Below are 12,768 nucleotides of genomic sequence, written 5' to 3' on the forward strand. Positions count from 1 at the left end.
AGCCTAATTGAACCTAGATGTCCTTTCCTCCCAGTATCTCTTAACACTTTTGATAGAACCACAAAGAGCCAATCTAATCCTTTCATTATCATCTTTCCAAACGCCCATCATCCCATTTGTTTGATTGAGAATATCAATCAACTTTTCTTGTCCCACCTTTCTATCAGTCAAGGCCTTCTTGATCTTATCTTTAGCACGAGCTTTTTCCAATAAATGTATTTTAGCTGATATCTTTGATGAAGTTAATATGTTGGAAGTAGGCAAGATCCTCCTCGAATGAAGTGATTTTATTGAAGGTCTATTTGATGTAATATGTAAATTCAATATACGTTTGAGGTTCTCTTGATGTAATTTGGTATGTATTTGGGAAAGTCTAACTGCCTAAAATGAAAGTATGATTGTAAGCTCTCCTGAATATTTATCATGTATCCCATTGTCAATTCCGAAGACATGGTGAAGTCCGGAAAACACGCAAAGACTTACAGATTCACTACACCAATAACCATTTGACCTAATACTTGAAATCACTGCTATTCCTCTTAACGTACCTCTTCTCACCTAATTATGGCAAATCACATCCAGATTAGCCGTCGCAAACCTGCTTTTTTCTTTTGCAAATATAACCCAAATTGAGGACAGGGGGAGATGTGAACGTACCAGTTCGGATGGGTCAGGTCTACCATGACTCGGTGCGAACAGATAATGGTCAAGTCGACTTGGTGCGGTCTACACGCATCGATCATTTAGCAATCTAGCGGTTCGTGAGACCTCCGGTGCAGTAATAGGTTGATAAACATACATGCTTGAACCAAATCTCCCTCAGATAACCATCAGCTTCTATCCCTCTCAACTGTCTCACATATCTACCCAGAATACCCAAATCATCTGGAGATAGGTACAGGTATATTCGTAGTTGGATCTCTACAGGTAAAGAGAATAAGGACGCTGGGAAATCTAGTCCTTCCTTTGTCGAAGTATTGTTGTATACATCTTGTCTCATTGTCGCCCGCACCGATGACCCAGTCATAGCCAATCACTCGCTGACTTGTCAATCGCGATTGATGACTGACTGATCTGATGTCAAGATGATGAGATGCACGGAAACCGATGAAACATGCGTCTTCATACCGTCATGACATGGGATGTCGTCCACAAAAACGATTCTTCGACATCCGAAAGCGGTTAATCGCGTATAACCGAAACGTCAAACAATGTCAAAAAGCTCCTTATCGCAACGATTGTATCATGTCATCAGGAAGTAAAACATACATGGGTCAAACAATCCTTCATTGAACTGCTCGTCTAGGAATATACGATGGGGTAACCAGCATGATCGAGGCTCGTCGAAAGATATGATAATACAATTACACGTCGAACAAATGAATTATTTTCCTAAATTAACAAGTACAAGCTGATGGAGTGGAAGTCTCTTCTTGATTTCCTGCCACTTTCACTCCTCTAGGTCCCGATTGAGTACCTCGTTGAGGTGGTGGTGCAAGAGGTAGTTTCTTAGCTATTTGTGAAGATGAATATCAGCATGACAGGTTCAACGTGCAAATCATAACTTGAGGTCTCATGGATTGGAACACCATGCGCAACCTCTCAGCGGCAGTTTATCCTGTATTCGCATCGCAACCAATGGCGGTTTCTGAAGGTTGAGACTCGAAAGAATCACGGTTGTCACTCACCGATATCCATGAACAACTCTTCTACCCCATCACCGGATTTTGCGCTAGCTTCAGCGAATAGTAATCCTTCTTCTTCAGCGAATCTCTCTCCCATCTCCCTTGGTGTTTTACGTTGAGATTCCAAATCTAGTTTATTGCCTACTAACATGATGACAATTGATGGATCTGCTTGACGTTGTAGTTCCCTGACCCATGATTTTGCTTTCTCAAACGATGCCTGTTCGAAGAGATGTCAGCTTTTCGATTGGATGGACGGGAGCGTAGTGTCGGTTCTGGGCAACTTGAGATAAACGAATGAGACAGAACGTACTTCTGGTGCCTGAAATCACACAGCAGATCAGCTCAACCGTCACTGCAAATTTGTACAGAGATAGATAAAGACTCACTTGAGTTATATCGTATACTATGACCGCAGCATTTGAATTTCTGAAATATATCGGAGCAAGTGATTTGTATCCTGACCAAAACCAAGGGAATTAATAACCGTACATTCTGCTATATCTGTATTCAAACGAAAAACATACTTTCTTGTCCGGCCTGATGTATGCCAGTCTCACAGTCAGCCAACAACAAAAGGATGATCTTTCGCAAGATGAGAGAACTTACAGTATCCCATATCTCGAACTTGATTGAGACGTTCTCATCCAGAGACACAGTTTGAGTTAAGAAAGCGGCTAAATCACCCAAATACCAATATGACCAGACAAAAGGTAAGCATAGCCACCTACAGTGCCGAAAGTCTTGGATATGACTTACCACCTAAAGGATCGTTTCGAACAAAGGGGTTAACATGTTTAGTTTATGATCTGACGGCATAAAGGGGAAGCGTAAAGCTCCAAAAGCTGATGTGCAGGAATACATACCTATAGTCGACTCTCTATAATGAGGGTGAGCACGACTTGAAATATCATGTAAAGATAGGATTCGCTCTCACCTGAAATCTGAAAACTCATTTCTGACCTAATCAATGTATACGTTTCAAGGATATCAGCCAGCCTTTCTTGCATTGACTTTTGATGAGGAAATATCGATATCAAGAAGAAGGGAGACGTACAAATCGAAGTACCAGTGATGATTTTCCTACTGCTGATTCTCCTATTAAAGCACCAGGAAGTCAGAATATACAGCGAAAATACCGGAACACCTGAACTTTTGCAGTTTATAGTTATCAGATAGGAGAAAGGGAGGACATACCTAAAAGCACTAATTTGAATGATGTTGTTCTTGACATACTGACTAATTTATGTAGTAGCTTCGCTTCGATGTGTTTACTCAAGGCCAGTTGTTGATCTTCTTGTCTATAGTCCTCGAAGTATATTCCTTCCTGATACTAATATATATAAAATAGTTATGTGTAGAAAGCCAAGAGATAGATCTGTAAAGATCCAAAGGTTTACCATAAAGATAACAAAGAGACATCCATCCCAAAACAAAGTGACGCCATTCTGCCGATAATTGTTGCCACTGATTACAAAATAATCCTAATGACCAATGCAAAAGGCCCAATACGAAAAGTTGTAATGAGCCCGCTAATAGGAACTTGTCACGTGGCATTCTCAGGTAACGATCAATTCAAACCTGAGGGAGTCCTCCGGATCACTTTTCATCTTCCTGTGCTATCTCTGTTTCTCTTCATCATCTCATTCACATCTAAAATATTTAGCATACAATCTATCTTCCTCCACAACACTTCTACAAACTCGTCAGCAGTCTCTAGCTTCGTTCGTGAGGTGGCTCGATATACTCTGTCATCGTGAGGAACACCGAAACTACGTTCTGTCGAAATATCAGCATTCCTTTCTTCGACCTTCAAATCTATTTTATCTTAACGAGTCTATAAGCGTCAGAAATTACCGCTTGTCAGAAGATACTTTGAGCGCTTAAAGCATTTGTCTAGTCTGAATACCTCTGGCTTTGGCGTAAGGTTTCTCGGTCATTCTGTCGAGGTAGTACAAAGATTGAGCGAGTTCACGCGGACATCGTTCATACATCAAGATGAGTCATATACCTCCCCCTCCCCCATTCTTACCAGCTCCTCCGACTTTCAATGCTTTCAACGATTCTCAATCCCAAGGGTACAGTCAAGGAGGATACAATACTTCTCAAAACGGCGGTGGAAGTGTAGATAATGGTCCTCCTCCTTCAAGAGATACGTTTTCCGATCGTCGTGGGAAGAGAGGTCGAGGAGGCAGGCAGAGAGGCGGTGGCGAAGGAAGAGGTGGAGGTGGAAGAGATAGAGGCGGAGATAGGGATAGGGAGAGAGACAGAAGTCCTGGTGAGTGTTAATGTTATTACCCTCAACGTCAAACTATCGATTTGTGGTGTTTTTCGTTCTTTCTTCCCTTACTCTCATATCGTTATAGCGGGACATGTTCCCTTTCGCCGCATTCGGGCTGAAATCTTCAGTCCTTTTGAAGCCTTTGAATCATTTGAATCAATTGAAGTTGAGAATGAGGCATATCACTTTCAGTTTTTGATGTTGACGTGTTGATGAGGCCTCAGTCGAGCGTGCCTCCTTGAGTGCTTTTGTATGAGCTTAAAATGAGTGAGGAAGAGAATGAGGAAACAATGAGGCTTCTATTGAGGATTTTGAGAGGACGATCACACTGTCCCGTATATCGTTTGGATTCTTACGCATGCTTCGACGTATGAAATTCCTCTTCGTTGAGCTTAGCTTTTTTCAAGCCTTCTTCAATTTTCCTTGAACATCTATTATTCAAGGATGACTGAAAAATTTGAACGATCTAAAACTTCCATTACATTAGCGGACCGCTAATTAATCTTCCAAACTTTCTGCGACTCATCAGATCGAGGTAGAAGAAGACAAGAGAATCGATCTATCGAAGAAAGAGTAGGTGCAGAAAGGATCTGTCGAACTTTATTCGTTCGTAATGTATCGGTATGTCCTCAGCTCAAACCTGACTTCAGTACCGTCTTTCCATTTCTGATCCTCTTACTGTTTTGGGACTATCAGTATGAAGCAGACTCAGCCGCTCTTCAAGCTTCTTTTTCGACTTATGGTGAGATCAAAACTTGGTATGATAGGATAAACGAAAGGGGAATCATCTTCGTTACCTTTGTAAATACTATTCTCTTCCCAACTAAGCTCGGACAAACGTTGCATGCTGATATCGGTTTTTATGGCACAGTTCGATCTTCGGTCTGCTCAAAAAGCCAGAGATGGAATGCACGGTCTAAAAGCAGGCGACAGATCTGTAAGTATCACCTGTGCTTCAAGCTGAAACAAAAGATTTTGGCTCAATTGCTCTGTTGCGGTCCCAAATAGATCGACGTTCATTACAGTTTACCAAGAGATAAAGACTTGATTGGTGACTGTGATCGAGAGAAGAATCAGGTGAGCTTACAAATATTGTCTATTGCTATCTCAGCCGAAGCTGATCACCACTTATCTTCGTTTATCAGGGATCCATCTTAATTTTCGTACATCCACCCAGAGTGATCAGTGAATACGAATTAGGGAGGATGTGCGAACAATTCGGTGATGTCAAAGCTATCAAACCAGGACGAGAACCAGCGTAAGTCGTTTTCTATGATAGGGTGTTATGAATCGTAACGGAAGCTGATATGGAATTATTTGGTTCATTAGGGAAAAGATAGTTGAATATTACGATTCGAGAGGCTCAGCCTTATTTTTTGATAGAATGTCAAACCAACCTTTTCAAGGTGGTACTCTAGAATTGAAATTCATCTGGGATGAGAAAGAAGAAGTTTTACCCCCGCCGCCACCACCACCGTAAGTCTAGTAGATATATACGAGTCTTGCTGCTTGGAAAAGATCGATTTGCTTATTGGTTTAACCGCTCAGAGTTGTGGAAAGACCTTTTGATCGTAGAAGTGGTGAAGGACCTGGATATGGTGAAGTCAGAAGTGGAAGACAACATCCTCCTGGACCTCCAGGTGGAATTGGCAGGGACCCTAGAGCTAGATCACCTATAAGAGGTGGTAGACGAGGTGAGTATGACTGGATCAAAAGCTTTTGAATTACTTGAGACTGATAGAATGTATTACGCTCCCGTAGAATCATACCCTCCTGGACCTGGTCCTGGCCCTGGACGTTATGGAGAATTACCTCCTCCAGTTCCTGTAAGTCAATTGACGAAATACCTGCTTCGATGAAGCTGATTCTACATGTAATGTAGCAGGGCGAAGACAGATTGGAACAAGCTCGTAAAGTACAACAGGTAAGTTTCATCATCTTTTATCCTACATTTCAAGTATAGACGTGCATCTATTTACACTCTTGGTGATCGGAATAGCTCTTAGCAAATCTAGGAGGTCCCAGTAACCCACCTCCACCGACTCATGGTGGACCACCCCCTAGATCAGTACCACCACCTCATATGATTCCTCCACCACCTAACAATCAGTATACACCCAGAGATACTGGGTATACACCTGGGCCACCTCCACCTCCACCCCTAAACGGAGGAGGAAGGAATTATCAACAACAACAGCAGCCTCCTCCACTAAATCCTATCTTCCCACCCTATCCTCCTTCTTCAAATCAAGCATATAATCCCACATCATCTGCTCCGCCCAGTAACCCTTATTCGCAACCTCCTGCCCCTAGTCCGTATAATCCTAATCCAACCCCAATCCCTCCATCTCAAAACTCATATAATCCACCGCATCCACCTCCCCATCACAATAATCAATACAATCCTCCTCCAACACATACTTACAACGCCCCACCACCTCCACAGACGCTCAACCAGAATTACCCTCCATCTATCCCAATGCCACAAAATCAAAGTCAAAATTCATATAATCCATCAACACCTGCTCAACAATCGTATTCACCTTATCCACCACCACCGTCTCACATAGGCGTGGCTTCAGGTTCCAGTTCAGGTCCAGGCGCTTATCCTCCTCCTCCGGGACAAGGTCAAAATCAAGGGTACGGCCAAAATCAGAATTCATATGGTTATCCTCCTCCTCCTCCTCGACAACAACAACAACAGGAACCTCGAAGTAATCGACAGAATGGACAGGCAAAAGATGTTGGCAGCTTATTAGCTATGCTTGTGAGTCAATCGCAGTCAGGGGCATGATAACAACTAACATATCTTTCTTCGCAGAGTAATCGTTAGAGTCGAGGAGTATGGTGTAAAAGTAGAAGCAAGAAGTTTCGAGATGAAACTAGTCATTTGAGCGATGCATCATAGAGATAAAGGGAAGTGACATAAGTAACCTCTGATGGGTGCATTTCATTACAACATATTACGAGTACCGGCAGCACAACTCAAGTCATCAATGAAAATAGTTTGCACCCTTATACAAAGATTAAGACCAGCTATGATCGTGATTCCGAGATTTAAACGACTTGAGCAACTTGCGTATTCACAAAAGTACTTATATCCAAATTCTCAGTTTCAGGTTTGACAACACCAGCTTTGGCTAATACTCTATAATAGAAATGAAAGGGTAGAATCAGCTTTTTTCCTTTCTACTTTTTTTTTTTTTTTTTGGATTTGGGGATGAGATAAGCCAGGTAAATCCAAAAATAAGACTTACTTTAGAGTATCTCTTACTACATTCTCTTTAACTTGTAATAAATTTTCTTCCCATTTAACAGTTTGTAACCATTCTTTTACATCTTGTCTCTGATGACCGAAATAAGAAGAAACGAAATCTAAATCATCTTTTTCTCTTGATTCTTTCGAGTTGAACTCCACGACGTATGGTTGTAAATTTTCCAAGAATGATTTGATTGATTCATTTGATGAAGAAGGTGAAGCTGCTATATGCCAACATGGCCAAGGAGCTTGAATGAAAATCGATCATGTCATAACATATCATCTCATAAGCACAGTTCTTTACTTGCGAGTCAAAGAGTAATCAGTTAATTAGATGATTACTCACTATACACTGAACCTATGAATCTTACTTCACCAGAATCCACATACGGCTTAGTCGTGAACCATTCCCATAAAAATACCGAGGCTATAAAGATAGAACCTGGTGATGAGCAACAAGTATTTCCTAAATTATGGCTTTGGTATTGTGATACTGTTACTTACTTTCACCGGAATTGACGGAATCTCTCAATGGCTTGAATTGACCATTGACTGTAAGATGTCATTACATTCGTCAGTCGCATTGACAATGGTAATGGAACGTGTAGGAAGCATAGATACTGACCCTTGAACTTAGGTTGTTCATCTTCTGTCCATCCTTCTTGTAATGACAGTACAGAAGCCATAACTTGAGACCCACTATCAGTAGAGTAGATCAGCATCAGTTAGTCTGCTAATTCATGTCAATCTCATCTGACCGCATTCCATACCGTCTTGAAAGCAGAAGAGCCAGACACTCACCTGCCCAAACGAGATATACCAAACGTAGTTCCTTTCAAATCGCTTATTGAATTATATTCACTTTCTTTACCTGTTATGATTGCCCTATTAACATAATCACAATGATATCAGCCCAATTCGAATGGATAGAAACAGGTATAATAACACGACATACCATCTAAGAGGACTAGCTATGTAACTTCCGACTAATTTATATGAATCTAATCCATTGGCTAATCCAGCAATTAAAGCGTCCGTCAAGGCTACCCACCGCAATCGAATATCAGTTCAGAAATCATTTCATTTCCTGTTCTCCCGTCCCTTTTCCACCGATAAGATCGACATAGAGGTACAATACTCTTAAGAAGTGAGCTTTACTTACCGATACATAAATCAATTTCACCATTCTTCAACTTTACTTGCATTTCACCTGTACCACCTGGACATTCAACCAATTCGATGGTTTCACCATTATCTTTCTCAACAAACTGTAATAAAGGTGAAAGGAAATGTTCCCTATGCCATCCTACTCTGATCTTTGACATTATGAAGTTCGATGAGTTGCCTGTTTGAGTGTCACTGAGTTCAACTGTAGGATCAAGGTCGAGTATACCTCATCAATATTTAACTGATATACATCATTGTGAGAAGATAAAATCAAGATCATGATTAGACTTTTCGGATATTGCCGCTTATGCGATTCGCCATAAACCCTGTCGATATCCTCGTTATATGACAAGGGTTGATGTCGGTGATCTCACAGCAGTATGATGGTTCAGGTTAAGCAACAATAACAGTGATAGCCGACTTCATTTGACTGACACCAATTCCTATATTCCGCATTGGATATACCTCAGACCTGTCCCTCCTACCGCCATCGACGGAAATAGTACTCTTCAAACTCATACAGCAGCCAAATCTCCTATCCTGCGATTTTCCCTTCCAGCCCAAAGATATTAGTATTCAAGTGTTCGGTATCTCAGGCTTTCTCTCAATTCGAAAACGCAATCCTAGCGGATTTATACAAGATATGCGAATATCGGAAATGTCATAACACCCTTACGAATTTGCAGATCCTATTGAATCATCTACAAAAATCGTATTTTCTACCTGAACCCCTCCATATCCTCTCCTCTCCTCTGCGTAAGCAAAAGTCTCACTCAAATCTAAGCAGAAGCTTTCTTCTCTTTGATGTAAGCCTTTCGGACATCTTCTCGTCTGGTCTTCTTGGCGAGTTGGATTTGGAATCGGTCAAAGTCAGAAGCAGTCTATCATGATTTCATGTCATTTCATCAGCAACCATCCTTCGGACTTTTGATTGAGATATCGTATATTCTGCAAGGAATTGATGGGTGTACGAAGCTCACCTTTCGTTGTTGTCGAGCAGCTAACTTCTTAGCCCAACCGCTAGATTGCCATTTCTCAAGTACACCAGCTTTCTCGAAAGCCTTCTTGACGGCACCGTTACCGGCACCTCGGGGGAGGGAAGCAAGGGTGTAAGGAGTGAGGATGAGGTTTCGGTAAGGGAATGCTTGTCTAGGGACGGAGGTGGTAGGTCCATCGATGAGAGCCTATACCGGTGATATCAGTTTTCCAGTTCTCAGATCCAGAATGAAATATGAGAATGAAACACTCACTCGGTTGTGGTCGATGATCTCAACGATAACGGCGAGGTTACCGGCTGAGGGACCGTCGTTAACGAGAACAACTCGGCCTACCTCGACGAATCGCTTGAATGTTGATTGCTAATTAAGAAAGAATCGATTGAATTAGTACAACATCCTCATTGCTTGAATTCCGATCTCGTTTCCCCTGTTCCCTATTCCATTATGATTTCATTATACACCAGAAAAGATGGTGGCAATGATACCATCATTCCCCTCAAGGAAGGTAATTATCCATGGTGATATATGTCCGTCGTGTTACTGGTATCAAGTCTTTCCAGCATGACTCGCATATGTCCACCTCCTTATCCTCTATCCGTCATCTTGGGCTTCTCCGTGTCGTTGTCATTTCTCCCTTGTATCATGCTGGTCGATTGCTATGGTTGAATTTGACTTGACTAATCTGCCATCTTCTTGTAACCTTGAAAATCCGTTCAACCAATCCCACATTCCATTCCTTCCTGACCCTCCAGTTCGAAATGCAGATTACAATTAGAGGCAAGCACTCACCACCATCTTGTCCAAAACTATCAGCGTAAGAAGTCGAGGGTTTTGAAAGAAAAGGTAATAATGGAGAGACTAAAGTCTTGAAGGTTGAAGGAGTATCAATTGAGGTTTATTGTGATTGTCGTTGGATTTGTGGTATTGCAATCCAATCCGTGACAGTAGTCAGTCAGTGAGTGTAAGCAAAGGCAAGCGAGTCCCAGTACACACTGTACAATGGGTAGACCTACCTACTAACGGTAAAACCCTACAGACCATGCAAAAACAACAAAACCCCCCCTCTCACTCAAACGTGCATACAATCATAACGGGGAAAGGGTATGAAAGTGGCACTTGTTCCGACTGGAAAGATCATGGTGTAAGATGACATCGGCGATAGGATAAGACCGATGACGGCGGTACACCGGGAATACCAATTTATCCCCCATTCTTACCTAACGTGGCAGTTGTTTAACCGGACCGGCGCTTATACAGTTTGCTTTTTGTTTTTGCTTGAGTAAGCAAACTCACACATCTAACCGCTTTGACCTAAACCAGTATTCCCTGATCGGGTAAATTCAAGATTCAATCGTCATTTTCCGAGTCTCGAACTAACAGCAAAAATGGAGAAAATTGGTTATTCCAAATTCCCCCCTCCCCCCTTCACCATCGAGATTTATTCGTTATTCGTGATTTCCTCCCCCCCTCATACTGAAGAATTAAAGTATCTGGAATAATTCTATTCTCATACATTAACCTTTCTTCATCAACAAAAAACGTATCCCTACGTCAACATTGTGAACACCTCAAGACACTAAGTTACTATATACGACTATACTCAGAATTATCAAAAGATACAACAACGTATCATCAATCATAGAACGTCCATTAACACCATTGATTATCAAACTAGGCTTGTGTATATAAAGGTAATTCGTTTAGATCACCATCAAAAGAGGACATCAAGCGGAATACCCATCAAAAAGAAAAGAAAAGATCGGTGTAGAAGAAGGACAATACATCGCCTTGATCTCTTCAACTACCATCAAAGAAAACAACATCTTCTTATCCCACCCCCACTCTGTCAATCAAGCATTGCGACATCGCGCGCCGCAACTCCGGATTTGAAAAAGAAACAACATCTCATCATCACACACGTTGGATTACTCAGTCACTTTTTTCATCACATCACCCTCGCCTGTTGTGATTGGTGATCCTTTCTCTCAATTGGAAGACAGCAAGTCAGTAATCGCATAGAAGATCCACCCATAACTACTGTTCGCGTTCGCAACTCAAGACATCATCAATCACTTTGCCCATCATGTTCCCCGATCTACCGGAACACTTGCAAACTCTCAACGCTCTCCCAGGCAACACACCACCTTCAGCTGCTATGAACGCAGAACAAGAAGAGGCATTTTGGGGTTTCTTACACGCCGATGAATTGTTCCGAAACTTTGGAAACGTACCTTCACCTTCTGAACAAAACGCTCAATTACCATCAGATAAAACCTATAATCAAATCATCCAATCCGCACCTGCACCTGCACCAACCCCTATTCAGACCCCGACATCAAACGATAAAGGATCAGCACCTACACTAGAATCTTTCATCGCCGCTTACATTGGTCAATCATCTTCTCACGGTGCTGCATCAACTTCTCACGCTTTACCAGCAAACTACCTTATCCCATTACCAACACCTTACAACAACCCAATACAAACTCCCTCATCAGCACCAACACCAGCGGGAATAAACACCTCTGACGTGCTTCCCGGTTCGGCGTCGATGTTTGGCGATTCACCAGAGGATGAAAGAATAACCGGTGCCAAGAAGTTGAAGTCGTTGGGTGCACCTCAAGTGGAGATTGAAGAGGAGTGAGTATTTCTCTCGTAATAGTATCTACAACTCAGTGCTGACAGTCACAGCAGTAAACGACGACGAAACACGGAAGCTTCGGCCCGATTCAGAGCCAAGAAGAAGGAGAGAGAGCAAGCATTGGAAAGAAGGGCTAAAGATCTTGAAGCTCAATTGGCTGCTCTTCAATCTGAAAACACATCACTAGAGAATGAGAATCGATTACTGAAGGCTATTGTACTGAACGGACCTTCAGGCCAAGCACTTCCCGGATCAATCTCAACATCACAAATGAACGGTCTCCCCCAACCTTCACTACAAGCTGCTTTAGCTTCACTCACCCAAAAGAGGAAGAGGGAGGAATAATCGGTTTTTGATAGATTGGTTGTCGTTGTGTCTTTATCTTGAGTAGCCTAGCCGCTCCCTCTGTGTTCTTGCCTTGGTGTTCTTTTCTTCTAGGTGATCTTGTTATTAGGGTACGGTCAGTAGATATAGATGTTTTCTTCCTCGTATGATAAGTCCTTTGTAACTTTGTAAGATTCCAGACGGATGGAAAGTAGATTGAAGGGAATATGCAGTCAAATATCCAAATAACAACGATCACAGATGAACAAATCTTACTGAATCAGCCAAAGGATGGTGTTCCGGTTGACTGGATTCACCATCAACAGACATGAACGGTGTCGGTGCGTGCGTAAAAGTAATCATGAAATGGATATGTTTCCAATCCTCCCTCTTCATGTCTTCTATATCTTATG

The 12,768-nt window shown here is 42.0% G+C and overlaps 6 protein-coding genes across 6 annotated transcripts; 2 read left to right on the forward strand and 4 right to left on the reverse strand.

Annotated features, from left to right (window-relative positions):
• Positions 1–3: 3 nt before the first annotated feature.
• Positions 4–1,027, reverse strand: IL334_001578 (uncharacterized protein; the record flags this gene model as incomplete). Its single annotated transcript, XM_062933333.1, has 4 exons — positions 4–381; positions 484–558; positions 658–726; positions 800–1,027. 4 exons carry the CDS (start codon positions 1,025–1,027, stop codon positions 4–6), a joined length of 750 nt encoding a protein of 249 aa, XP_062789384.1.
• Positions 1,028–1,397: 370 nt separating this feature from the next.
• Positions 1,398–2,919, reverse strand: IL334_001579 (uncharacterized protein; the record flags this gene model as incomplete). Its single annotated transcript, XM_062933334.1, has 8 exons — positions 1,398–1,513; positions 1,689–1,905; positions 2,075–2,145; positions 2,213–2,225; positions 2,295–2,412; positions 2,623–2,648; positions 2,743–2,783; positions 2,883–2,919. 8 exons carry the CDS (start codon positions 2,917–2,919, stop codon positions 1,398–1,400), a joined length of 639 nt encoding a protein of 212 aa, XP_062789385.1.
• Positions 2,920–3,683: 764 nt separating this feature from the next.
• On the forward strand, positions 3,684–6,799 carry IL334_001580 (uncharacterized protein; the record flags this gene model as incomplete). The annotated part of the gene is made up of 12 exons (XM_062933335.1): positions 3,684–3,963; positions 4,496–4,587; positions 4,663–4,767; positions 4,838–4,903; positions 4,975–5,043; positions 5,112–5,224; positions 5,296–5,442; positions 5,515–5,660; positions 5,728–5,792; positions 5,849–5,890; positions 5,966–6,733; positions 6,788–6,799. The coding sequence occupies 12 exons, from the start codon at positions 3,684–3,686 to the stop codon at positions 6,797–6,799; spliced, it is 1,905 nt and encodes a 634-aa protein (XP_062789386.1).
• A 224-nt stretch (positions 6,800–7,023) lies between these two features.
• IL334_001581 (uncharacterized protein) lies at positions 7,024–8,550 on the reverse strand (the record flags this gene model as incomplete). The annotated part of the gene is made up of 8 exons (XM_062933336.1): positions 7,024–7,114; positions 7,224–7,473; positions 7,572–7,652; positions 7,730–7,777; positions 7,851–7,924; positions 8,027–8,110; positions 8,181–8,268; positions 8,388–8,550. The coding sequence occupies 8 exons, from the start codon at positions 8,548–8,550 to the stop codon at positions 7,024–7,026; spliced, it is 879 nt and encodes a 292-aa protein (XP_062789387.1).
• A 621-nt stretch (positions 8,551–9,171) lies between these two features.
• IL334_001582 (uncharacterized protein) lies at positions 9,172–10,185 on the reverse strand (the record flags this gene model as incomplete). Its single annotated transcript, XM_062933337.1, has 4 exons — positions 9,172–9,273; positions 9,373–9,576; positions 9,643–9,750; positions 10,180–10,185. The coding sequence occupies 4 exons, from the start codon at positions 10,183–10,185 to the stop codon at positions 9,172–9,174; spliced, it is 420 nt and encodes a 139-aa protein (XP_062789388.1).
• Positions 10,186–11,473: 1,288 nt separating this feature from the next.
• IL334_001583 (uncharacterized protein) lies at positions 11,474–12,376 on the forward strand (the record flags this gene model as incomplete). Its single annotated transcript, XM_062933338.1, has 2 exons — positions 11,474–12,030; positions 12,085–12,376. 2 exons carry the CDS (start codon positions 11,474–11,476, stop codon positions 12,374–12,376), a joined length of 849 nt encoding a protein of 282 aa, XP_062789389.1.
• Positions 12,377–12,768: the final 392 nt, after the last annotated feature.

The sequence above is a fragment of the Kwoniella shivajii genome, chromosome 2 (assembly GCF_035658355.1).
Source record: "Kwoniella shivajii chromosome 2, complete sequence".
In the NCBI taxonomy this organism is placed as follows: Eukaryota; Fungi; Basidiomycota; class Tremellomycetes; order Tremellales; family Cryptococcaceae; genus Kwoniella; species Kwoniella shivajii.